Source organism: Anguilla rostrata, chromosome 1, assembly GCF_018555375.3.
Source record: "Anguilla rostrata isolate EN2019 chromosome 1, ASM1855537v3, whole genome shotgun sequence".
NCBI classification, from domain to species: domain Eukaryota; kingdom Metazoa; phylum Chordata; class Actinopteri; order Anguilliformes; family Anguillidae; genus Anguilla; species Anguilla rostrata.
Window position 1 is genome coordinate 5,370,830 of NC_057933.1, and position 25,000 is coordinate 5,395,829.

The window sequence follows — 25,000 nt, forward strand, 5'->3', positions numbered from 1 at the left end:
CAGTCATTACAGGATCTTAGACCCCCTCCCCCCCCCCTCACCTCCAGCCCCAAAAATGCGGGCCCCTGGATTACCGCAGCCCGGGCGGAGTGAATTCCGGGTCAGGTCCGGTTCCCTCGGAATTTCCTCGCCAAAAATCGCCTCCTTCTTTGTCCTCCCTCTGCTCTCGTAACCTCCCCCCCCCCCCCCCACCACCGCCGTCCCCCATTTTGGAAGAGAAGACGCGCACGTCACTGCGTGGTGGGACGGTGTTTTTCTCCACGTCCCGGCCCCTCGTTAGGGAGTATCCGTCACGGTTCTGCGAGCCCACCGCGGTTATTCCCCTTGTGGAGGAACGGGGCGCGGTTAAGGGTAACGGTCTGGTTTTTGGGAGCCCGGGCGGGAGGCGGGACAGCCTGGCTCTGTGTCAGTCACTGTGGAGGGTTAGTCTGTGTAACAGGGCTGCTGTACATGTGCTGGGTCGTACACTAAGACTCAGCTCAGCCCTGTGACTGCAGAGAGACTCTACAGCTGTGGGTGGGGAAGGCTAAGGTCCACGTGCTGGCCAGTAGAGTGTCTTTCATTTTTTTTTAAATCACTGTTTCTCTCTCTCCCCTTCTCTTGCTCTTTCTGCCTCCCCATTTCCCTCTCCCTTTCCCCCTTTCTGCCCTCTCTTGCTCTCCTTTTTCATATCCCTTTGTTCCTTGTCCCTCTCCCTCCATATGCCCTCCATCTCTCCTTCTACCTCTCTCTTTTTCCCTCCTTTTTTCCATCTTCTCCTTGTATCTCTCTCCATTCTTCTTGCTCTCCTTCTTTTGCCCTCTCTCCCTCCCATTTCTTCTCTCATTCTCCCTCACCCTCCTTCCACCCTACCTCTACCCCCTCTCCCTCTCTCCCTCACTCTATCTCTCTCTCCATCCCTCCCTCTCTCCTTCTCTCCTTCTCCCTCCCTCTACCCCCTCTCTCTCACTCCCTCTCCCTCTCTCTCTCTCTCTCTCCCTCCCTCTCCCTCCCTGTCTCCCTCCCTCACTCCCTCTCCCTCTCTCCCTCACTCTATCTCTCTCTCCATCCCTCTTTCTCTCCTTCTCCCTCCCTCTACCCCCCTCTCTCTCACTCCCTCTCCCTCTCTCTCCCTCCCTCCCTCTCTCTCTTTCTCACTCCCCCTCTCTCTCTCCCTCCCTCTCTCCCTCCCTCACTCCCTCTCTCCCTCCCTCACTCCCTCTCCCTCTCTCCCTCACTCCCCCTCTCTCTCTCCCTCCCTCTCTCAGCCATCCTGTGTGCCTCGCGGGAGGTGATGAGGAGCAAGCGGCTGACCAAAACGCTGGAGGTGGTCCTGGCCTTCGGGAACTTCATGAACAAGGGTCAGAGGGGAAACGCCTACGGCTTCAAGGTGTCCAGCCTCAACAAGATCGCAGACACCAAGTCCAGCATAGACAGGTCAGAGGTCACCGCAGCAGGGGGTCAAAGGGCACTGGGGAAGGGGAGGGCGTGGAGGGGCACCTGTCATGTTTTTATCTTCAGGAAATGCAAAAATGTGCTGAACATTAATGTATGTGTTTGGTGTGGACCTGTGTGTGTGTGTGTGTGTGTGTACCCTACAGGAACATCACCATGCTGCACTACCTGATCATGATCTTTGAGAAGAACTACCCTGACATCCTGCGCATCCAGGAAGAGCTGCACAGCGTACCTGAGGCAGCCAAAGTCAAGTGAGTGACAGACGGGCTACCTGTCCCTACCTGTCCTTCAGGTGTTTCACCTGAATGAGGAGGCCACCTGGCTGAAGTTTTATTAATCTCACCTGACTGAACACTGCCGCCCTACAGGGGCATTTTGGAGCTGCCCGAAGTTCTTTAGATGTGACCCACTCACGTCACTAACCTGGTGGATCATCTGTTTGTTTAGTCCGCTGTGTTTCTGTCTCTTCCAGTCTTGCTGAGCTGGAGAAGGAGGTCTTCAGCCTCAAGAGTGGACTGAAGGCTTTAGAGGAGGTGAGTGACGGATTATCTGCCTTCTAACCAATCGACTGCACAGTGCACTCTCCTCCCAACCAATCACCTGCACAGGTCAATGCCCCACTGACCAATCAAAATTGTGAGGAGTTGAGCAGAATCTTTCTGGCCAGGTAGCTCCGCCCTCTCAAAAGAAATTTAACCAGTCAGCACGCTCCATCTGAGGCCTAGATTCTATTTCAGCCAATCGGCAGTGCTGCTGGTGCCCCCCGGCCACCCTCAGCTCTGGCACCGTTCTTGAAGTTCGGGCAAGCAGCCCTCCTTCCAGTGAATGAAGAAGCTGTCTGTGACTCAAGGCCAGTTGGCAAGGAGGATAAGTGAGACATAAGAGTCAGGAGACTGAGAATGAGCTCCTCCAACACCCCCCCCCCCACTTCACGCAGAGTGGTATGGCCCAGTGCCCAGGCTGTCTCTATCAGTTACTCTTGGTGATGTCATCATGACCAGGAGGGTGTCGAGGAGCAGCCTCGCTAACATGTGCATGTACACACACGCACACACACACACACACAGACATGCACTCACACACTCATGCACACACATGCACACGCACTCACACACTCATGCACACACATGCACACACACACACACACACAGACATGCACTCACACACTCATGCACAAACATGCACACACACACACATGCATGCATGCACACACACACATGCACACACACTCACACTCACATTCTTACACACCACACACACAAGCACACACGCACCACACACAGACACGCACTCACACACTCATGCACACACTGCACTCGTTATAACCAGCAGGCCTGCGAGCTCGACACACCTTCAGAGATGCACCACAGAGCAAGCGTTTACACACAGGAGAATGAGTTTGCCTTTCTGCTGTCAGGCCAGGAGATAATTGTTTAGAGAGAAGAGCAACTGAAGCACTTTTAGCAATAAGAATCCCAGCACAACGAAAGGCATGACTTCATTTTTGGTATGCTATTTTGGTAGGCCAGGAATTGATTATTGAATTAAGGATAAATAAATTATTGTCAAGTCAGTAGTAAAAAGTGGGAAGGCAAAAGACAGCTTGTCACTTTGAGGTCCTCTCTCGCTCTCTCTCTTTCTCTCTCTGTCTCCCCTTCTCTCTCTCCCCCCGCCTCCCTCCCTCTGTTTTTCAGACAAATATGTGGATAGAAAAGGGCCTGTGTTTCGGCGCCGTGTGTGTGTGTGTGTGTGTGTGTGTGTGTGTGTGTGTGTGTATGAGTGTGTGTGCATGTGTGTGTGTGTGTGTGTGTGTGTGTGTGTGTGTGTGTGTGTGTGTGTGTGTGTGTGTGTGTGTGTGTGTGTGTGTGTGTGTGTGTGTGTGTGTGTGTGTGTGTGGCAGTTCGAGTTCGAGTCTGAGTGGCTGGGTCTCTTCAGGCCTTTAATTACGCTCTGGGAAAGCGAGGGTGCGGGAGGGGGTGGGGTGGAGGGGTTGGGGAATTGAGAGGAGGGGGTAGAGCGAATGCGACACACCCCAGATGACATCCTCCCACTGGCTAATCGCTCTGAAAAACATCAGCGAAGGGAGCCAAAAATCCCCCCCCTCCCCCCACCCACCCCCCACCCCGACTAGAAAGCAGAGCTTGACTTGCGATCTGACGCCCCCCCCCTCTTCCCCGAGCCCAAGTCTGCGGAACCCGGTTCCTTTTTTTTTTTTACCCCAGGGTTCCAAACCATAGATGTGTGCGCTCCTCGACCAATTAGAGCCGCCAGTGTCTTCCAAACCATAGCATGTGAAGCCAGCCCTCGTAAGGGAGGTCTGGGAATAAGCCTGGGCTGTCAGCACGTCTGGGGGGCGGTGGGGGGGTGGAGGGGGGTGGAAGGAGGGGGCAGGGTGGTGGCGGTGATGAGGGTGGGGTTGATTTAGGGGTGTCGCTTCAGCATAGCGGTTAGGGAACAGGGACGGTGACTCGATTCCCAGGTAGGACACTGCCGTACTAGGTACTTATCCTGAATCACTTCAGCGGTTATAAATGGATGGTGTGTAAGAACCCCCCCCCCTCCCCACCATGGTTCTTTTGGGATGAGCTTCTCCGGGCGTTGGTGGTGATGTCACTTCCTGTGTCTCTCCGCAGGAGCTGCAGTATCAGCAGAGGGGCGCGCGGGAACGCGGGGACAAGTTCGCCCCGGTGGTCGGCGACTTCATCACCGTGGCCAGCTTCAGCTTCTCCGAGCTGGAGGAGCAGCTCAACGAGGCCAAGGAGAAGGTGAGGCTACGAGCGTGCGCTCGGTGCTTAACCCTTTTTATAGGTGTGAGGTCACAATACGTCATTAGAATGTTCTAAACTGAACATTCTAATGATGATGCAACAATCGCTGCTGGTGACTGAACACTGGAACACTCTAGAACACTGGAAAAACATTCCAAAAAAACCTGCTCTTCAAAGGGTTAACGCACTCTCAGTGTGTGGCACGTGGACACCGGGTCAAAACCCTCTAGGGCAGGGAGCTCAAGCTGAAATGCTGGAGGGCTCCGTTTTATGCTGGTTTCCGTTGTGTTTTGGCGCAAACTTGCTTTCTTCCAAGTCGCTGATTGGCTAAAGAGTCCACAGAATGAAGTTCCAAGGTCAAAATTTGTTGCTGATTGAAGGGAAAACCACAAAAGAGGCTTGCAGACACTGTGGCACTCCAGGACTGGAGTCTGAAATCCCCGCTGTAGTTAGACTTTCTTCTGTTGCAGCTGATCTCCCAAGAGGCCTGAGGGAGATCATGAGAACATTTAAATGATGACAACAGGTGATGTATTGATTTAGACCATGTGTTCTGATCATAGTTCCCCAGTGCAGACAACAGTATAGAATATGATAATGGCAAACCTTATTTAGACTGACTTGCTCATTAATTACGAGCTCAAAGCTCGGACGTTCATCATGGAAGATAAAACTAGCAGCAAAAAAAACAGACACACACACACACACACACACACACACACACACACAGACACACACAGACACACACTCACACAGACACTCACACACACACGCACGCGCACACGCACACGCACACGCACACACACACACACACACACGCGAACACGCACACGCACACACACACACACACACACACACACACACACACACACACACACACACACACACACACACACACACACACACACACACACACACACACACGCAGCGCGTGAGGCTGGCTGTGGAAGGTGAGGCGTGTGGTGGGCGGCGGCTTTTTGACGGGATGACGGGTCCCAGGACGGGATGGGCGCGGCAGCACAGGCCAGAGCGGGGGCGACGTTTTTTGGGCAGGGGCGAGCGGAGGATTCGGGAGCCCCCCCCCCCCCCCGGGCCTCCGTGTCAGAGCCTTTGAAGGCGTCCCGCCAGGCTAGTATGGGGCCCAGCCACTGAGGAGGGAGCGAGGGAACGAGGGAGAGGAGGGGGAGAGATGGAGAGACCGGGAGAAAGAGAGCGGGCTTTGTGTGCCAGTGCTTCGCGTGATGACTTATCCATCCCGGGGAAGCCCGGGTGCTTCGGTGGGCTTCTCCTTTTCCCTGCTCTTTTCTTTTCTTTTCTTTTTTGTGTTTGCCAGATTTATTTCTTTTGAAATGTGGCCCAGCTCTTCCCCCTCAGCATGCTCTGTCTCAGACACATAGAAGGAAGCCATTTTGATGTCCTGGGGAAGGATGAGAAGGTGATGTGTGATTGGCTGTGTGTGTGTGTGTGTGTCTGTGTGTATTTGGCTGTGTGTGTGTGTGTGTGTGTGTGTGTGTGTTTGTGTATTTGGCTGTGTGTGTGTGTGTGTGTGTGTGTGTGTGCTGTGTGTGTGTGTGCATGTGTGTGTGTGTGTTTGTGTATGCTGTGTGTGTGTGTGTGTGTGTGTGTGTGCATACTTGCACATGTACGTGCATGCGTGCATGTATATGTGTATATTTGAATGCGTTGCATGTGTCTGTAAGCACTTGCATGTGTGAGCGTGTGCGTGCATGCTTGCGAGTTTGTGTTTCTTGAGCTGCTGCTGCAGTTAGCCGTCGTCCTCTCCTCCTCCTCCTCCTCCTCCTCCTCCTCATCCGCGCGGCTGTGGAAAGTGTGAGCGGAATGTCCCGGGGATCAGTGGGAGTCAGCGTTGGCGCGGAGAGACGGCGACGAGCTTCCGCCAGCACCGGGGGGCCGGGCCTGGTCGCCATCACAACGGCTCGCCGTGTTTGCGTCTGCTCCTCAATTATTTACCCAAAGGAGCGTGGGGGGGGGGGGGGAGCGGGTAGAGACCGCTCGGACGTCACGGGACAAACCGCGGCCGTCCCGAACGCCGGGCGCGCGTGCCCCGCCGCCGCCGCCCAAACAAAAGCGCCTCTGTCCTGCCTTACCCAGAATCCCCCTGGTGGGCGGCCGTCTGCTCTGACGCTCTCGGACGCATCGTTGAGCTCTGGGTTCAGCATAAATATTGTGGTTTAGCTGGGGAGGACAGAGCTCAGGGCTCTGGATGAATCAGCCCCCCCCCCCTCGGTGGAGGTTCTGACAGACCGCTCGGCTTTGCTAAGACGTCATGTGTCCGCTGTATTAAACTGCCGCCCCCCTCCCATGGGGGAAATGTTCGTGAAACAGACACCAGGGGTCCTCCGCTATCCCAGAGTTCAAAGAGGTCGGCCATGTTTTTGTGGGCCGGCCCCGTGCGGGTCCTGTCAGGCTCTGATTTGCTATTTTGTTTTTACGTCTCCTGAGTGTGGCACAAAGTAAAGAGCGGAGCAGCAGAGTCAGCTTTTAGCCGGTGCTAAAAATACCCTCGCACCCCTCGCCCCAGGACACAGGGGTGAGTTACGACAGTCTTCCCCCTGTCCCGAAGTGGCAGGAAGTTCGGAGGAGGTGCACGGGGAAGATATCCCTCAAGTTTACCTGAATATCCTGGCCCACCCGCTCCCTGCACAGTAAAATGTCCAGTGTTAAATCAACTCTTACAGAGTACATGTGGTCCCTCCTGGACTCATATGCACTCCTGTTACAGTTGAAGTAGCACTGGATATTTTACTGTGTACGTACTCTATTAGAGCTGAATTAGCACTAGTCATTTTACTGTGTGTTTTCAGGGTCTGAACCAGTCTGGCTGTGCATGTGCAGTGTTGACAGGGGGCATTGTGGGTTAGTGGGTCGGAGAGCGGCGCTGCTTCCAGGCACAGGAAGCTGGTGCGGGGGGGGTGGGGGGGTGGGATGGGGGGGGGGGGGTGGGTAGGGCTGGCACAGCACTGGGGCAGGAAGCTGGCGCACGGTGGGCGGGGGGGAGGGGGGCTGGCACGCCGCTGGTGCAGAGGGGTGGAAACACGCGGAGTTGAGGCTGGCCGCAGCTGCTGTACAATCTGGCGGAAAAGCCACCATAGCGGCCGGCGAAGACAGACGTGGTGGGGGGGGGTGGGGGGGGTCTGGATCCGCTTTCCGTTTCATCTGCGGCGTCTCCGTCTCCGAAGAACTCTCAGGAGCCGCGGCGCAGCGGCTGGGACACACGCCAGGCCGTTCCTGGCAGCGGGTCTTAGACCGTGAGTTACTCTTCCTACCTGTTTTCCAGCGGGCGGTCCCACTTCTGCACCCACACACCCCCCCGCTCCCCCCCCACTTCCCCCGCTGCCGTCCTCCCCAAAATTGAATGACGGGTCCTCCTGCGCCCCGACCGTTCTCTTGGCCGCCCCGTTCCTCTCCCGCCGTTTCCTCCAGTCTGTGAATAATGGGACCTCTGTTCTGTTTTTTGGGACGCCCCTCACGTCCTGGCCTTCACCCCTGCGCCCCCCCCCCCCCCCCCACCCCCCCGCCTACCCCCACCACCATTTTCTGCTACATGTCAGAATGTCCCAGTGACTAATTGTCAGGACTAATTACATCTCCACGGTGACCAGCGGAGTGCGTGCTACTTGAACACGCGAGTTTGGCGGGATGGACAGGCGCGGCGCTGGGGGAGATTTGGCGCGGCGCGGTTGGCGGGGTGGCCGTGTGACGTAATCACCGCTCGCAGATTGGCGATGTTTGGGGACTGCGGTAGAGGACGTGAATGGAGAGAGGACGTGTCAGTGTTCTGCAGGGCCCGCACAATCCCAGATCGGATCGTACACCCGTACCCCACCATCGCCGCGGCGACAAGTCAGGCCACAGACTACACAGACGTTACTTCACACGGATCGGATGGCAAGGCCTGGATTACCATCATACGTTCAGCTGTCATCAATTACCCAATCATACGGGAGAACGATGCAAAGAATTGTTTTTCTTTCTTATTTAATTCTCTTTTCAAATTCTTTTTTTTTTGGGGGGGGGGGGATAAATGTAAATGTTGTGATATACTGGATAATCCCTTTGAAATGGAAAGGGTTTTAAAAAATGTTTTCCAGCAGAGTCATTTAGCTATGGTGCAGACTGCTTGGTATTCATTGAAGCGCGGGTTGGGTGTTTGGGTTTACTGATGTAATGGATGAATGTAACCCTTCATAAGTATGTTAATGTAATAGGAAAGGCCCGGTTCGTGCTTAAGTATATGGATACAATGCTGGCAATCGCACTCAGGGTAATTTCAGATGTTAGAAAGTGTAAGAGCAGAACTTATGACCGTTGTTATTGTGGTTAGCCCACAACGAAGCACTCGCCCACACTGACTGCTTGGGAATTAGGACCCTTTGAAAAAGCGTCAGATCGGGTGTCAGTATTTCTGGTGGAAACCCGGGATGTGGATGGGAGTTAGGTCCATTGGGCCGTCCGATGCGCTGACGTTGGCCAGGGATGGGCAGGATTTCAAATACACAGATTTGGCGTACGTATTCGCATTTACTCAGTTAATTAGTGATAGTACAAGTCGCTCACCTTTTAATAATATGGGCCTACTCCACCTCCACCATTTTGACTGTGGTTTATAGTTACATGGATTTCAGATGTAGTCTGTTTTTTTCTATTTTGTAACAGAAAACATTTTAGTGTATTTACGTTCGATGTCTGCACCCACTCCTGTCCTCTGCCACCGAGGGCCCTGAAGGGGGGAAGTGGGGGGGGGGGCGCTGGTGGAGTTTAGGTTTTGGGGTCTCTGTAAAAATACAGGCTCTGTCTTCTTAAAAACAGCGGGTGGAGTTTTACAGCACCCCAGGGCAGGGCAGGACCACTGAGTCCTGGCACGGGACGCCCGGCAGCTGTCAGGGGTGCGGGAAGAGTCACAACACGTGCAGTGAGAATTTGGCAGGGCCGTGCCCCACACACTCGAGGCGGGGGGGGAGGGGGAGGAGGATGTGAGAGTGCGTGTATCTCTGCTGAATAATGGCTGTTATTAAATCTGAGAACAGGGGTTTATGGGTAAAAGAGAGAGACACAATGGCTGATGTTATGGGTATGATTTGGCAGTGGGCCGGGATGGGGGGGGGTGGTGAGAAATGGTTCTGATTTTTTTATGGTACCGCAGGCTGTGAAACCCAGTCTCTCTCTCCATCTCAGTATCTCAGTTAAAATGTTTCTGTCTCAGTTCTACATTTGAAATGTTTTATTGCCAGAACATATTTTTTAAAAATGTATTGCCAACATGTACTACAATAATACAAATAATAATAATAATAATACAGTTTAATACGGTAGTATTATTAAGTGTAATACAATAGTAATAATTCTGTCTCTGTCTCTCCCCCCCGTCTCTGTCTCTGTCTCCCCCCCCCGTCTCTGTCTCGTCTCTCCCCCCCATCTCTGTCTCTCCCTCTCTCCCCCCCCCATCTCTGTCTCTGTCTCTCCCCCCTCCTCTCTGTCTCTCCTCTCTCTCCCCCCCCCCCCCCCCCCAGTTCTCTAAGGCGCTGAAGCACTTTGGGGAGGAGCAGGGCCGGATGCAGCCGGACGAGTTCTTCGGCATCTTCGACACCTTCCTGCAGTCGTTCGGAGAGGCCAGGCAGGACCTGGAGAACATGCAGCGTCGCAAGGAGGAGGAGGAGAAGAGGGCACAGATGGAGGCCATGGTGAGCGCTGCTCCCTCTCTCCTCCTCTTTTACTCCCTTCCAAGGAGACGCAGCGTAGTCTAATGCATAGGGGGCTTGCTGGCAGGCTGCGGGTTCGATTCCCAGGTGTGACACTGCTGCTGTACCCGGGAGTATGGTACTCAACCTGAACTGCTTCAGTAAATATTCTAATGAAACTATGAATGGATGATGTGTAAAAAAATGCTGACAGTTGTGCAAGTCTTGCATAAGAGTGTCAGCTAAATGCCAGCCAGGTAAAGTATTTCCAGAGCAGCTTGCAAAAGTGGGACTTTTTCCGACTTCCGTTGCATTTAGTCTCAAAATAAGAATTTAACTAGATGAGAGAAGCTCTAGCCCTTTAACCCTTTAACCCTTTAAGGAGTGAGATCGCAGATTTGTGATTAGAATGTTTTTAGAACTGAACATTCTAATGCTGATGATGTCACAATCGCCACTGGGGACTGAATGCAGTGGAGTCCTAGAACACTGACTTTCATTCTGAACAAACATTCCAAAAAACCTACTCTTCTGCGGGTTAAGGGCCATATTTCTAGAGTGTCTCACAGTAGGAGTGCTGATTTAGGGTCAGGCTTACCCTGTCCACGTTCTGATCACGTGCCATATTTTATAATCTGAAAGGCCACACTGACCCTCAATCAAACAGCTCTTACTTTGAGGTGCGTGAAAACGGGCCCTGGTTTCCTGAAGGTGCTAGCTGCAGAGTAAACAGATATTTCTGCCAGTTTCATGAGCATTTCTCCCTGCAGGCTTCAGGTGGAGTCGGTTATAACTTTAAATCACTGAATAACAGAATAACAGGTTTTCAACAAAGCAAGTCTTTGTTACCATTTGGAAATAAAGGCAAAAAAGAAATCTGTTTCTGTAAATAGTTTAAAGTTAGTGTTGGTAGGCAAGTCGTGATTTTGGCATTTAAAACAATGCATTTATTGAGATTTACTGCAGAGGGCTTTGTCTGCAGGAAAATTTAGATATTGTGTAATGCAAGCTTCTGTGTTCAAACTTGGATACGGTGCTCGAGCAGTACTCCTGCCAGTTCCGTGCCAGTTTAAGTGCCTTTGGCAAATTAGTTGCACAACTGCAGATAACATTGTTTAAGTGCAGATTAAAGGCCAGTTTCCTATAATAACACCACCACAGGTGGGTTTTCTGACCTAGTTTTCATGCCAACTGAGTGATTTCTGAGTTACAGAGAGAAAGAGGGAGAGCGAGGGAGAGAGAAAGAGAGAGAGAGGTTGTGAAGAGAAGTATAGGATAGAAGACCTCAGTCTGCAGCTATAAAAGGGAGTGGAGTTTGGGTGGCCCATCAGTCTGTAGCTATAACTGGGAGTGGAGTTTGGGTAGCCCCTCAGTCTGTAGCTATAACAGGGAGTGGAGTTTGGGTAGCCCCTCAGTCTGTAGCAGAATTTGGGTCATGGGACGACCCAGGGGAGTCCTGGGAACATGGCTCAGATATCTGTCTCTTAAAGCCTGGGAAAGAGACGAGCCAGCCAGAAGAACCTCTACCCTTACCCCTCTCTCTCTCACACACACACACATACACACACATACATACACACACACACACAGGAGAAATCCTTCACATCTCTCCTACAATGCATCCAGTAACATATACCAGCTGTGGGCTATTGTGTGCATTCTCTGAGGCCCCAGGCACTGAGACTCATTCACTGCACACCATGTAGATGTACTGATGTAGCTGATAAGCAGTTCATTTATCACCAGCATTTCCCATGAAAAGTAATGAACACACACACACACACACACACACACACACACACACACTCTCTCGCCTCTTGATGCCAAAGGCCTGAGCACTCCTTATTTGGTGTTGACTGCAGCAGTGCCACCGGTGTTCTGACCGTCTGTCTGTCTGTCCGTTTGTGCAGCTGAAGGCGCAGCGGGAGAGGGAGAGGAGGGCGAAGAAGAGCGCCGGCGGGAGCGTGTCGGAGGAGGGGGGCGGCGAGTTCGACGACCTGGTGTCGGCGCTGCGCTCGGGCGAGGTCTTCGACAAGGACCTGTCCAAGCTGAAGCGCAACCGCAAGCGCTCCACCAAGGAGCTGGCGGAGGGAGCCGGGCGGGAGAGACCCGTCACCAAGGTCAACTATTAACCCCTGACCCCCCGACCCCTGACCCCTGACCCCCCGGCCCCGCGTCGGACCGTTCGGCTCACGGCCGCGCACCTGAAGGATAGTAGACACACCACCCAAAAGATACCCCCCCCCCCTCCTCCCCCGCCACCTAATATTTACCTGTCCGGCTGCCCCCCCGCCACCCCCCCCCAGCCCCATCCACTCCTGTGCTCTACAGAGGTGCACAGCAACACGGACAGGGGGGACAAACAGACAAAGACATGGATGGACAGACACACAGACAGAGACTCTGAGCCCCCTCCTGAAATCCTCTCAGACCGCCCCCACGCTGTGCTCCACAGACGGAGAGGGTAGGGGTGGGACTCCTGCTCCCTCCCTCCCTCCCCCTCCCTCTATCCCTGCCCATAGGGAAGAGGCCAGCCTCATGCCCCCACCGCACCCTCTCTGCTCTCCTAACCTTGCAGCTGCCCCTGCAGACATGGTTGACCCCCCTCCCACACTGGCAGGGAGGGGGGGGGGGCTTCATTGCCCCAGGCTGTTTTTGGGGTGGGCCAGGGGAGTCCAAACAGGAAGCTGATTCCTGATTCACACACTGCCTCTTCCAGTTCCGCCCAATCCGCAATTCCTGTGTAGCCCTGCAGGGGGCAGAACTTCCACTGTGGTTCCCTCGCACTGTGGTGCTCAGTGGCGTAAGGCGGTTTTCTCTGTCTCCTGGCTGGAGGGGGGGGGGGTGCAATGGAGAGACCCCCTCCCTGACTGACTGCACACTCCACACAGCACTTTCGCCACTGCAGCTCAGGATCCCATGATGCTTAGCAGCATCCGCCGGTGTGGCGCAGACAAGCAGAGGCCACCCTGGAGCCGGGGTGATCCGGAGACATCGCCACAATGCCGAAAATCCCCCCCTTCCCAAGTGCCTCTTCTTCCACCGCACATTCCTGGAGACGGCTTTCGAGGGCTCGGCACTGGTGGGAAACAGTGGGAACGCCTCACTGGGACCGGATGGGAGAGGATGGGATACAATGGGATGGGACGGGAATGGGGTCGGAGAGAGGGGATTTTGACAGAGCAGAGGGTTAAAGTCCTTTTTTTTTTCTTTTTTTTTTAAAATTAGCATTGCAATTTTTTAAAGATTAAAAAAAAAAAATTTGAGGATTGTTACGGCCCTTCCCACTGCCAAAGGAAAAAAAAAAATTATAAATAATAAAAAAGAAGAGAATACATATAGAGGCAAACAGGAAGGCGGTTATATATTTATACATAGGAGCGGACATGCTAGCGTTGAAGAATTTTGTTTTTTTTTTCGATTGTGTTCCTTGTCATTTTTGTTTAATTGATTTCATTGCTAATGTATCTGTTGTCATATTTGAGGTATTAATGTTCCTACGATGTGCGTCCCTGCCACTTTGTGTTAAAGAACACCCCTCCCATTCCAATCTCCAGGTCTCGCTTGCACTGTAAATGTACTTAAGACACCCCCTCCTCCATGTATTTTCCCATGATCCTTTATTTTAATACCCAGAACCCCTAACTGTTACCCCTGATTTGGCGAAACGTGACTGTCGGTTTTTGGTCCCGGGTTTTTTGAAAGTTATGGGCTGGATGGGGTGGGATAGCGGGCGAGGAGGGTTGGGTCGCTCGTTGAACCCAGTTGACGGCTTTCGCCTGGTTTATTTTGCTGTGGTTCTCTTTGTAAATGTGGTATTGTGTGCAGCACTTAAAGGGTTAAAATATGGCGGAGTGTTTCCCACGCCGTTGATGTTGTCCAGTATGAAAAAAAAAACAGACAAAAAAAAAAAAAACTTCTAAAGCACACCAAAAAACTGAACAGGAAAACAAACTGAATACTCGCACCTGTGATGATGAGCGAAGCGAAGCTCCAAGCCCCTCCCCCAACCTGCAGACTCGGCTGGCTAAGGGTTCGAGACTCTTCCCTCTCTGAGCACAGCCAGACTACACCGGACAGAAAGGACCGCATGCTGCAGCCCTCTCACTTGTTTTTCATTTCTTTTCAACTCTTTTTTTGCAACTCTTCTGGGGGTTTTTTTCAGTTGTTTATTTTATACATATTTGTAATACTCTAGCCGTAGTCAGGACAAAGGTTGCGTGAACATTGAAGTTTTGCCTTGTTCTGGTGTTTGTCTGGCTGTGTGAGGAAAGACAGAGGAAGGGGGGGGGGATGGAGACCCCCCCTTCTTTAGGGAGCTGTGTTTCTGGGATGGCTCCTTGGTTTGGGGGAGTGGGATGGGGGCACAGGCTGGTCCTCTGAAGGAGTTCCGGATGCTTCCATCACCCCGCACGTCGATTCCCATGGCAACGGAGAGGAGAAAGGCCCTTTTGCCGAAATGAAGATGCGTCAGTGGGGAGGGACAGGAGCGAGGGACGGCCTGGGGGGGGGCGCAGATAACGGACAGACGGACGGACAGAACCGTGAGGCGGGCACTGAGTCTCCAGGACATGGGCCTGGAACGGGGGGGCCAGGACAGACAAACCCAGACTCTGTGGTGCGGGTCAGCCCTGGTCTGTCTGTGGAGCAGACTCCTACATCACTCTGGGTGGAAGGAGGAGGAGGAGGAGGACAGGAGGAGGTGCAGGAGGCAGGAGGAGGGGAGAGGAGTAGGTGGTATAAGTTCTGCACTTTTACAAAAGAATGGACGTGGATTTATTTTATAGAGCACTCTCACCAGTGACTAAAAAAAAATAATAATAAAATAAGATGCACCTTTATTTTTTAACTATCTGTAAAAAATAACACAAACGCTGCTCATTTCAGAGCTGCTGCAACGAATGACGGGTTTTTTTTTTAAACAGGATATACACGGCTCCCAATCCCCTGAAGATTATTATCCTCCCTCGTACGCGGTGAACGTGAACGCAGCCGCGGCGGAAACGGTGTCCGCCTCCCGTCCCGTCGTCATGGACGACCGAGATGCGCACGTCCGCACGCGGTCTGGCACCTGCACGAGGGGACGACCCCGCTGCGAACGCCGACCAGCTCTCCTCCAATCAGAAACGCGTCCCTCGCGGCTCCGCGATCGGAGAGATCCGCTAATTGGAATGCTAATTTAGCCACTTAGCTGCGTCCCGTCGGCTTAGCGCTAATGTACTGCACTCCGCTTAAGCACGCTTTTAACGGGGGCCCCTCGTGCGCTTCGGCTCCCGCCAATAAGATTAAAATCTTTATTACACGAGCAGACAGAAGCGGAGGGCGTGGAGGAAGCCGTCGGTCTGTAAATTAGACATCGCGTAAAAAAAAAAAAAAAAGGCGGGAGCAAAAAAAACGAAACTTAATGAAGCGCGAATACGGACGGCCGACGATGTTAGCGTGCGATGGGGAGCAGTAGCGGTTATAAGCACAGCTGCGTCTCTGCAGCCAATCAGGACGGGTCTGACCGGCTCCTGATTACTAACAGTGGTGCTTACAGAAGCGAGTCCAAGAGTACCCGCGTGTGCCCCTTCAGCTGGTGGGGAGGGGGTGGAGGGTGGTCGACACTAGAGCTCGGTAAAGAGCATTTTGCCCACCAGCCAATAAAAAAGAAAATTGAAAAAGAGATCATTTGGCAAGTTGATTTCCCCTGTGGAGGACCATAACCAAAACCCCCCGTACACACCAGAGGTACACTTTGGCACTCCTCTGGTGAGTAAGATTGTAGATTGTTTTTTTTATTTTTGTTTTTTAATTAGTCAGATAACGGTCCCAGGTGGTGCAGAACCAGAATTGTGCCAGAATTCTGGGCTCTCGGTGTTCTGTTTTTTTTTTTTGGGGGGGGTCGTATTTTGGGCCAAGACCAACCCAAGCTCAAGCTCCATTTGAACCGAGGCAAACGTTCACTTCGGCGTTAATGTTAAAGGCAGTCGAAGGCTTTTTTGTTGATGTTAAAGACAGTTAAAGACTTTTAGCGTTAATGTTAAACACGGTCCTCGCCGGGCCGGGGAGAGGCCGGTGAGCGTTTCGACCGCGCCCCGGCGGGTCGGGGAGAGGCCCGGGCGTTTCGACCGCACCCCGACGGGGAGACCAGTTAACGGGGCCGCGGTTTCCGTTACGCGGCAGATTAAAACACAAACGCCGGAGCCCGAGGTGCCGCCCCGAGGCCGGCCGGCCCCAGCCAGGCTCTGGTCCTCTTCCAGCATCGCCCACGCCGAGCAGGGAACAGGACGGGGAACGTGTTTCAGCAGCACCTCCCCTTTGGTTTTTTGGGGGGTTTTTTTTGTGTGTGGGTATTTCCCAAACCAGCATGCAGAGAGAAGGATGAATGGTTTGCATGGGAAAAAACGACAGAGGGGAATAGAGAGAGTGATGAAGAGAAAGGGTCTCATTTCTGAGTGTAAAGTGCAGAGAGGAGCAGGACAGGTCACTGTGTGTGTGTGTGTGTGTGTGTGTGTTCGCCTGAGGCGGAAGTCACACGTTCTTTCACCATGAGCCCCCCTCCCCTCACTGCCCCCATCTTCTCCCCATCCGACCCCCCCTCCCCCCCCAAATCGCCGCTGCATGGTTCTCCTGGTTGCCATGGAGATGTAAAATACCCCCATCCCACAAGGTCTGTTCCAGCTGGGGCTCTTGTCACCTATCACTGTGCTCCCCTCACTGTGAAGCCGTGAGCTGTTTCCCGTGTGTGGTAAGCTGGAGTGTGTGGAGGAAATGGCACCACACCTCGCCCCTCCACTTCCCTCTTTGGGTTGCCCGACAGCTCAGTCTTATCTCCTCACACCTCTCCACCCCCCCCCCCCCCCCCTTATGCATTTTGTTTACCCGTAAGTGCCTCTTTCTGACCGGTACCTTCGCTGTCCTTGGTGGTGTGTGGTGTGTTTTCATGCTCCCTCAGTGAACCGTTTAGGAGAATAGGCAAAAAAAATATTAATAAAAATAAATAACATACTGTGCTGGTTTAATGGGGGTGCAACTGACCTGAGACATAATTCATCAGGGGTACAAAGTGCATTTTGATACACAGCCCCTAAAATCACAAGCAAAATCACGTTTGTGTCTGTATTGTATATTCGACAAATTCTCACGGTTTCTCTGTCAAGCACTCACCAACGCTAAAAGGCAGTACTAACTGAACAAGGTACAAACCTAACAGAATACTGTCCTCTTTCTGCCTGAAACAGCAGGATCAGCTAGCTTCGCAGGTGATTCTCCCTGATAGTATATATTTTTTTGTACCTAGGGGTGCTAAGTTTCTGTAAACCCTTCAGTAAAAATGGTGTGGCTGTACCTCCATTGGTCTCCGTTAAGAAATCTAGCAGCAGGTTCTTCGCTGACATCACGGAGGAACAGAAACAGGAGAGCCCCTTGAAAAATCTGGAGGTATTAAAAGCTTTAATCTGCGCAACAAAAAAAAAATCAATTTACCTTGCAGCGCTAAGGAGCATAATCAGAAACGTCCTATTGAGTCCTATTCAAACATGGGAGGATAATTCCAGAAATCTGTTCCCAGACTTTAATCTTTAAGCAGACGCCAAGACATGGCACAGAAAAGCCCAGAATGATTCATTTTCTGCCCTCACTTGGCATTTGAGAGGATTCTGGAGATCACAGGGGTCTGGCAGCACCCTGATATTGAGTATCCAATGAGCTGCCATTTTACCAAAAAATATATAAATATGTAGAAATAAAAATGTAATTTTCAAAACTCGGACACTTTAAGTTTTCCACTGAGGGAAGCAACAAAAAAAAAAAAGGAAATCGAGTACAGCTGAGGAATTCAAGTGGAGAATTCATGAGCGTAAGGACCGTTTGTTATGTAATTTGTGCTATCAATCAGTATATAGATTTTTTTTTAATCAATCAGGAGCAAGTGTAGTCATTAATACATGAGGATATATAAAAAGACTAATTTTATTTTTTGAAGTTTCAGAATCGACAGTGTTATTGTGTAATGCCAATAGAGTTTAATGCTACACGTCGTGAGGCTCTGTGTTGGACTAAGTAACTGCTTGGCCTAGCTGGATGGGTAAAGGAGAGACTGGCTCGGTGTGCTGAATGCACTTTGGCGTGGATGATTCCTGTTCGATCACTCACAGAGGTCATTGCAGCTTGCATTGACTTAGTCCTGGGTAGGGAGATGTTGTTACAGAAGCAGGTATGATAAAATAGGACACGACTGTGATGTCATTACCATACAACACTCTATTGTTGTTCCATAGAACCCTCCCCCCGGAGAAGAGTTCCACCAATCACAAAGTATGTTGGTAACAACAAATAGAACGACATTGGTGATTGGTGGATGCTTACTTCTGAGAACCCTGCAGGGTGAGGTGTTGTCACAGCTCTATCTCCAGTGGATTATTTGAAGCAGGATTTGTGTACGTGAGGATGGGTTGTCTGGTTTAGCCACATTGACTTTACAGGTGAATTACTTTTTTTTTCTTCTTCTTTTTTTCTGGAGTGATGGACTTGAGAACTTACAGAAAGAGTTCTCATAGTATCCCAGAGTCCTCCACACAAATTTTCCACAAAAGCGTATGATATTTTAAAGCCTCGCTCTTGAGTCACTTGCTTGGAACACTGCAGTTTAATTAGCGAATGCCCACGTTCTGCCAGTAAGCAGTCAAACACCCATGTCCGATACACACTTGTCATTTCACCAAGTGTCCACTGAGGGGCGCACAAAGTCAAGAGAGTGATCCCTTCACATTAATCCCTCCCTCACCACCGAAACACTAATATACACTATTTGTATCGCTGAAGGAAAGTTGCACCCAATTTAAACTGGTTGTACAATTCTATAAGTCAGTATTTTTAAGATTGATTTTAAAAAAAGTAATGCTCTTCAGAAAGCTGTACAGTTTTGTTTTGTACACCGTTCTAGATGTTGAGAAAAGAGAAAAAAAAAAAGGAAAAAATGTTAAGGAATGTTCTACTTACCTGTAAATTTTACCTCTATTTATTTGCCTTATTTAGTTTGCTATGTTTTGTACGTATACACAGCATTACAATAAAATGTTATATAAAAAGTATAAATAATTATACAGTTTGTCTGTATTTGTTGGTCAGTTTCAGACGTATAAGAATGAGCTGTTCAGAATCCTGATTTTTATTGTTTTGTTTTTAATATTTTAATTATTTTGTTTCTTTTTTTTTTTTTTTGCTCGCTTTGTGTCATTTTGTATGGTTACAATAAAACACATTTTTGGCCCTTTCATTCCCTGTCTCCTTTTTAACAGGCAATCTGTCAGGTTTACAAAAATAATAGCGCATTGAGGCCCATAAATTTAATCTGTAATTAAATTATACACTGGCATATCTATGACCTGTCTTATAAAAATAAATAAATAAATAACTGCCAAGGAGACCAATATAGAACCATCCAAAGAACAATACTGCCCTCTGCTGTTTCCACAAAGATTTTTCCTCCCCCCTTTAGTTTTATTTTCTAGAGGAGAAAAGCTACATGAACTCTGTAATTGGATGAGTTGTTATGTCCTTTGTGACTCCTTTGAACCAATCGGTGTTTTGCTTCGCAAAGCGAGTGCTCTGATTGGTCTGTATCTGTACATGAGTGACAGCGCTGCAAATGCTACTGAGATATAAACATGGCTGCCTTCTCACACCCTGACATCTTTGATCGTGGCTTTTCTCCCCGAAAATAAGAAGCCTCTAGTTTTCAGTTCTCCAAGCGTATTCAGTTACCTCTCTTAAACACTGAACATTACTCAAGCTCAAAATGTATGTCATGTAAGTGTTTTATTATCTACAGTACCAATGTAAAAATATAGCTTTGTACATTGAACATACTGCTGGGTGGTCACCACAGGTTTTAGAACTGACATCACCGATTACAGGGAAAAATTAAACCAATAGCACACCTCTTACAAGCATGACAAGCATTTAAATAAGACTTTGAAAGGGTAACACGATTAAAGTTTCATTATTCATTACATGGACCTAATTGTCACCATTGTGTTATCATTACATTCATTTGGCATATTTGCATCTTCAAGTTACATGGAAGTACAGGAGAAATTGTGACTTTTGATAATTAGGTCCAGGCAAAAGGGAGGGGAAGAAACAAAATGGCACCTTTCGGTGTCCAGGAATATAGTGGCATATCATGTAAAATGTGAGTGTTTTTTGAATGACTGTGTGCGTGCGCGTGTGTATGTGTGTGTGTGTGTGTGTGTGAGAGAGAGAGAGAGAGAGAGAGAGAGAGAGAGAGAGAGAGAGACTTTGATGCCCCCTTATTAGAACATCATTGTCAATTCATTACACAAGAATAAAGATTCAAAAAACAAAAATAATAATGATAATAAAAAAGAACCAAAAAAAAAGAGAGGGAAAGAGAGAGAATGCACAAGGGAGTGCACATGAATGTGTGTGAATGTTTTCCTCTTTTCTTGTTAGGATCTCATGTGTGTGTCTGTATTTCAGGGTGAGGGGGTGGGTTTTGGATTCTTTGCGATAACCTTCTGCATATTTTATCTCCAAAATCCCCCTCAGCTATGGCTCTGAATGTCTGACAGAAGCTTTATCCAATTAATATTCCACTGGCAACGGCAGCGGCAGACAATAATGCACTTGCTATGAGAACATCTTAAGTGCTGAACCAAGTGCTCACTTTTTCTTTCAAACGGGTTTCAAAAAACGGTTTTTCCTTTACCAAAAAATGTAACAGTTTCAGACAACATGCCCACTCCCGACACATAGAAATCTGATTTTCAGTCGCACTAAATCCGAATATCACATGAATTATAAAAGCATCCAGCCGCATATCAGAAAAAAAGGGAATGAAAGTCAGATTATGCAGATTAGGTGATTGTCAGGTCTCTGAGATTTGTTTTGGGATGGTTGAGTGTGTTCAGTGCCCGTACTACAGCAGGGCTGACCAGCCCTGTTCCTGGATATCTACCACCCTGTAGGTTTCCACTCCAACCCTAACAAAGCACACCTCATTCAACAACTAGAGATCTCATTGAATACATACCATCCATGAATCCCCCCCCCCAAAAAAAAATATGCACATTCATATTAATTCATAACAGTCACAAGTTCAGTTAAACTTGTATTAAAGGTTGTTCAGAAAAAGCAGGTAAATCAGAGGGTCCCCAATCCGTGGCCTGGAAGGTCTCAGAGTCTCCTGGTTTTTTGATCTCACCTAAAAAATCAGCAACCCGACCCAAGAAAACCAGGCGAGGCGGGTTACCAGGGTAACCAGCTGCTTTAATTGACCGATTAAGTGCTCAGTAACCACAGTAACCAGCGCACCCCGTGACTCTCCAGGACCAGGGGCGCAGACCCTTGAACCAAAAGAAGAACAGTCCGGGTAAGTTCAGCATGTATATGACACACACACACACACACACACACACACCTGCTGACAGGCACTATACCCTGGGTTAACCACTGAGGACAGGACATTAGAGGCACATCTTATTCCACAATCACCAGTTAGCATGCAGACTAATATACAACGCCGGAGTCTTTGTGCGGTGATATGTGTGTGTACTATATCTGTGGGTACTGGGGTCTCTGTACACTGTAACTGCTGAAAAGGTTGTGAGCTGTCGCCTGCTGCCTGCCTGGTGAATTGTGGGTTATTTTTTTTTTATGAAGGTAGCTTCTGTTAAAGTCTTTGTCACTGTGAGCCAGTGGACCATAGAGAGGGGATGGCCAACCCTGGTCCGAGAGAGCCAGAAAGATTGCTGTTTTTTTTATTTCTTTTCACATTAATATCAGCAAGCAGTTGACCCAAGAACCATCGACTGCTTTAACTGGCCAATTACGTGACAAGCAACCATAAAAACCAGAACGTCATGAGACCATCCAGGGCTGGGATTGGCCACCCCTGACTTGGGTCTCTGACATAACTCAGACTTGTGAGGACCTCTCGTCTCCAGTGCACACAGGGAAACCAGAAGAGGGGCATTCTGGCATAGCTTGTTGGAGGACTTTAACAAGTAATTTACCGGACAGCCCTCTGAGACGGCGAGGAAAGCGGATCTCTGGATTTTCCGAGGAATCGTTGGAATCCTTTCCATCAACTCCCAGGCCTTTCCCAGCACACCGATTAGCAGTCCGTATATGCAGTGTTGCTAACACAAAGCCATCAGCACTGCGAGAACCTTGTCCTATGAGGGTCTTTCTCAGTCCATTTCCGTACAGGAGTCTCATGGAATGATCCTAGCAGCACTCTGTGGTAAATTCTATGGTAAGCTCTATGGTAGTGTACAATTCTGCATAGTCACAAGTAGCTTTGACACAGTGGATTAGCGCCTGAGCTACGCTCAAGCACACATGAGCTACGATATGAGAGAAACATAAAATGATAAGTGATAAAAATGACATACAGAAAATGAACAAGCTTAAGCACCCAATACTGATGTAAGCTCTGGAGCACGGTCCATTCAGCCTCCCTCTCCCTCCCCCTCCCTCCCTCCCTCACTCCCTCTTTCTTCCTCTCCCCCCAATGTGATGAGATGGTTCAGCTATTGGATGAGCTGTTGAGATGTTGGAGGTTTCTTTTAGGGTGATGAAATGCTGGAACTGTGGAGATCATGGGGTGACATGTTGGAATAAGGCCGTAAGAAGGGTTAGATGAATGAACGATGGGGGGTCAAGACTGCTGGTTTTGGAGGGGGGAGTGACTGACCAGATGCGATGGAGAGGTAAGGGGGGGCAGTTTGGGGGAGCGAGTGAGATGTAAAACCGAGGAGAGTATGTTTGTTCAAGGGAAGGTTGAAATGTGGGGTACGGTGATTGAATTGGGGGATGTGATGGTTGAATTCGTTGGGTTACAATGATTGAATTGTTGGGGTTGTGACGATTGAATTGTGGGGTACGATGGTTTAATAATTTGTGTGGGATGGCTGAATTGTGGGGGTGCGATGGTTGAATTGGGGGCGTTGGACTCAATCGTCCCGGTGGTAGTCCCCCCTCTGCCCCCCGGTCTTGCTGACGAGCCGGACGTCGGTGATGGTGATGTCACGGCTGACGGCCTTGCACATGTCGTACAGCGTGAGGGCGGCCAGCGCGGCGGCCGTCAGCGCCTCCATCTCCACCCCGGTGCGCGCGGTGGTCTGGCAGGTCGCCGTGACGACGGCCGCCCGCCGGGCCTCCACCAGCTCCACGGAGACCGCCACCTTGTCCAGCGGCAGCGGGTGGCACAGCGGGATCAGGGCGCTGGTCTGCTTGGCGGCCATGATGCCGGCGATGCGAGCCACGCCCAGCGCGTCGCCCTTGGCCAGCTGGTTCTCCCGGACCAGGCCGAAGGCCTTCGCGGGCAGCAGGACCGTGGCGGTGGCGACCGCCGTCCGCCGCGTCGCCGGCTTCCCGCCGACGTCCACCATGGCGGCCTTGCCCCGGGCGTCGGTGTGGGTCAGCCGATCCGCCAGGTCACCTGACCCCACCGATGTCACCTCGTGCAGCCGGGGCTGCTGGGAATCGGAGGCGGGCGGGTTGTCGAAGGTCCGGCTGTGGCTGCGCCTCACGCCACAGGCCAGCAGGGGGCGATGTATGGAGTTCTTCAGTAGCAGTGTGCGTACGTAAGGCCCTCCCACACCCCACCCATTTAAGGAGGGGCTCGTTTTAAGGTCGATACCCTGTGCGGAGTCGTTCTTCATACGCCCCGCAGGGCTTGGTCCGATTGTGCGTGATTCTGGCCCGGCTTCGGAGACTCTCAGTCTGACATCCCAGCATCCTCCTCTCGCAGTCTCTGCCGAGACTTCCCTCCCTTTCCGGGGGGCGTCAGCGGTCCCAGGAAGAGAAAAACAAATTTCGGCAGCCGGACGGGACTGCCGGAGGGTCCCCCGATTCGGGGGGGTGTCCGAGATTTGCGAGTGTTGTGCTCCTCTGCCTGAAAGGCACTCTGCGTCCGTGCTGTGGAGGTCACCCCCGTGAGCGGAGTGGTACAGTCCAGGGGAGGGTGGTGTAGTGAGGAAAGCCGAACTTGTCGGGTGGGAAAAGGGGAGCATGGTGGCCGCCTCGCTGCCATGGAGACTAGGAATGGGGGGGCGGGGCAGCAGCGAGGCCGTGGGCGTGGCACCTGAGAGAGAAGGAGAGGACGGCGGTTATGGACATTTAGACACGACTAAAATACAAGTTATTTAATGAATTACCCCTCCCCGTGTGCTGAATTAATCATGGTAATTTGATTAATTAATCAAAAGGAATGAAGGGCTACACACTGATTTTCAGATTCTAAAAGTCTCTGGGGTCCACTAGTATTTGACTTTACTGCTGAACATTTTCTCCTCCTATCAGCTGCTAAATAGTGTCCAGTTCCTCCGGCCTATTTCACCCCCTTGGGTAGACTAGAGCAGAAGCTCCACCCACACTACCACTCATACAGAGCACAAGCTCCGCCCACACTGTCACTCATACAGAGCACACGTTCCCCCCCACTGTCACTCATAGAAACCACAAGCTCCGCCCACACTACATTCCATACAGACCGTAAGCTCCGCCCACCTAAAGCTCATACAGACAGAGCATAGGCTCCACCCTCACACTACTACTGACATAGGCAGAGCACAAGCTCCACCCCCACACTATTACTCAGAGACAGAGCATAAGCTCTGCTTCCACACTACCTCTCATACACACAGAGCATAAGCTCCACCCCCACACCACCACTCATACGCATTATAAGCTCCGCCCACACGACTAGTCATACAGAGTCGGAACCCTGGGCACACAGGAGAGGAGGGGGAGGAGTTACTGTACGTACTGCTGTGTCACCCACCAATCAGGATCATGGGCCTATTCTTCATCTGGGAGATGTTGAACATTCCTGAGGACAGACAGAGACAGAATATGTACATCAATATCTATATAGTTTGTACATCAATATAACATCACAATAAGGACGATCACATGCAATAAATGTATGTATGTATGTTGGTTGGTTTTTGATGTATATTTGTTGTTATATGTGCTTTGCATAACACTTATTTTACACGAGTGAAGCATTTTAAATTGCGAGAGACAGAATGATGCAGTGCATGATGCAGAGAGAGAGAGAGAGAGACAGAGAGACAGAGAGAC

The 25,000-nt window shown here is 50.7% G+C and overlaps 2 protein-coding genes across 2 annotated transcripts in view; one reads left to right on the forward strand and one right to left on the reverse strand.

Moving 5' to 3' along the window:
• The window catches only part of daam2 (dishevelled associated activator of morphogenesis 2), a 129,375-nt gene extending 110,212 nt beyond the window's left edge, over positions 1–19,163 (forward strand). The window contains 6 exon segments of the mRNA XM_064302596.1: positions 1,248–1,416; positions 1,581–1,688; positions 1,910–1,970; positions 4,071–4,202; positions 9,737–9,907; positions 11,815–19,163. Coding sequence (XP_064158666.1) covers positions 1,248–1,416; positions 1,581–1,688; positions 1,910–1,970; positions 4,071–4,202; positions 9,737–9,907; positions 11,815–12,036 — 863 coding nt within the window. The 3' untranslated portion in view covers positions 12,037–19,163.
• Positions 19,164–19,690: 527 nt separating this feature from the next.
• The window catches only part of LOC135239354 (molybdenum cofactor biosynthesis protein 1-like), a 50,821-nt gene continuing 45,511 nt past the window's right edge, over positions 19,691–25,000 (reverse strand). Inside the window, exons 3-4 of the mRNA XM_064307957.1 lie at positions 24,699–24,746; positions 19,691–23,999 (exon numbers count right to left, since the gene is read on the reverse strand). Of these exons, the coding sequence (XP_064164027.1) occupies positions 22,867–23,999; positions 24,699–24,746 (1,181 nt within the window). The 3' untranslated portion in view covers positions 19,691–22,866. The remainder of the gene's footprint in view (positions 24,000–24,698; positions 24,747–25,000) is intronic.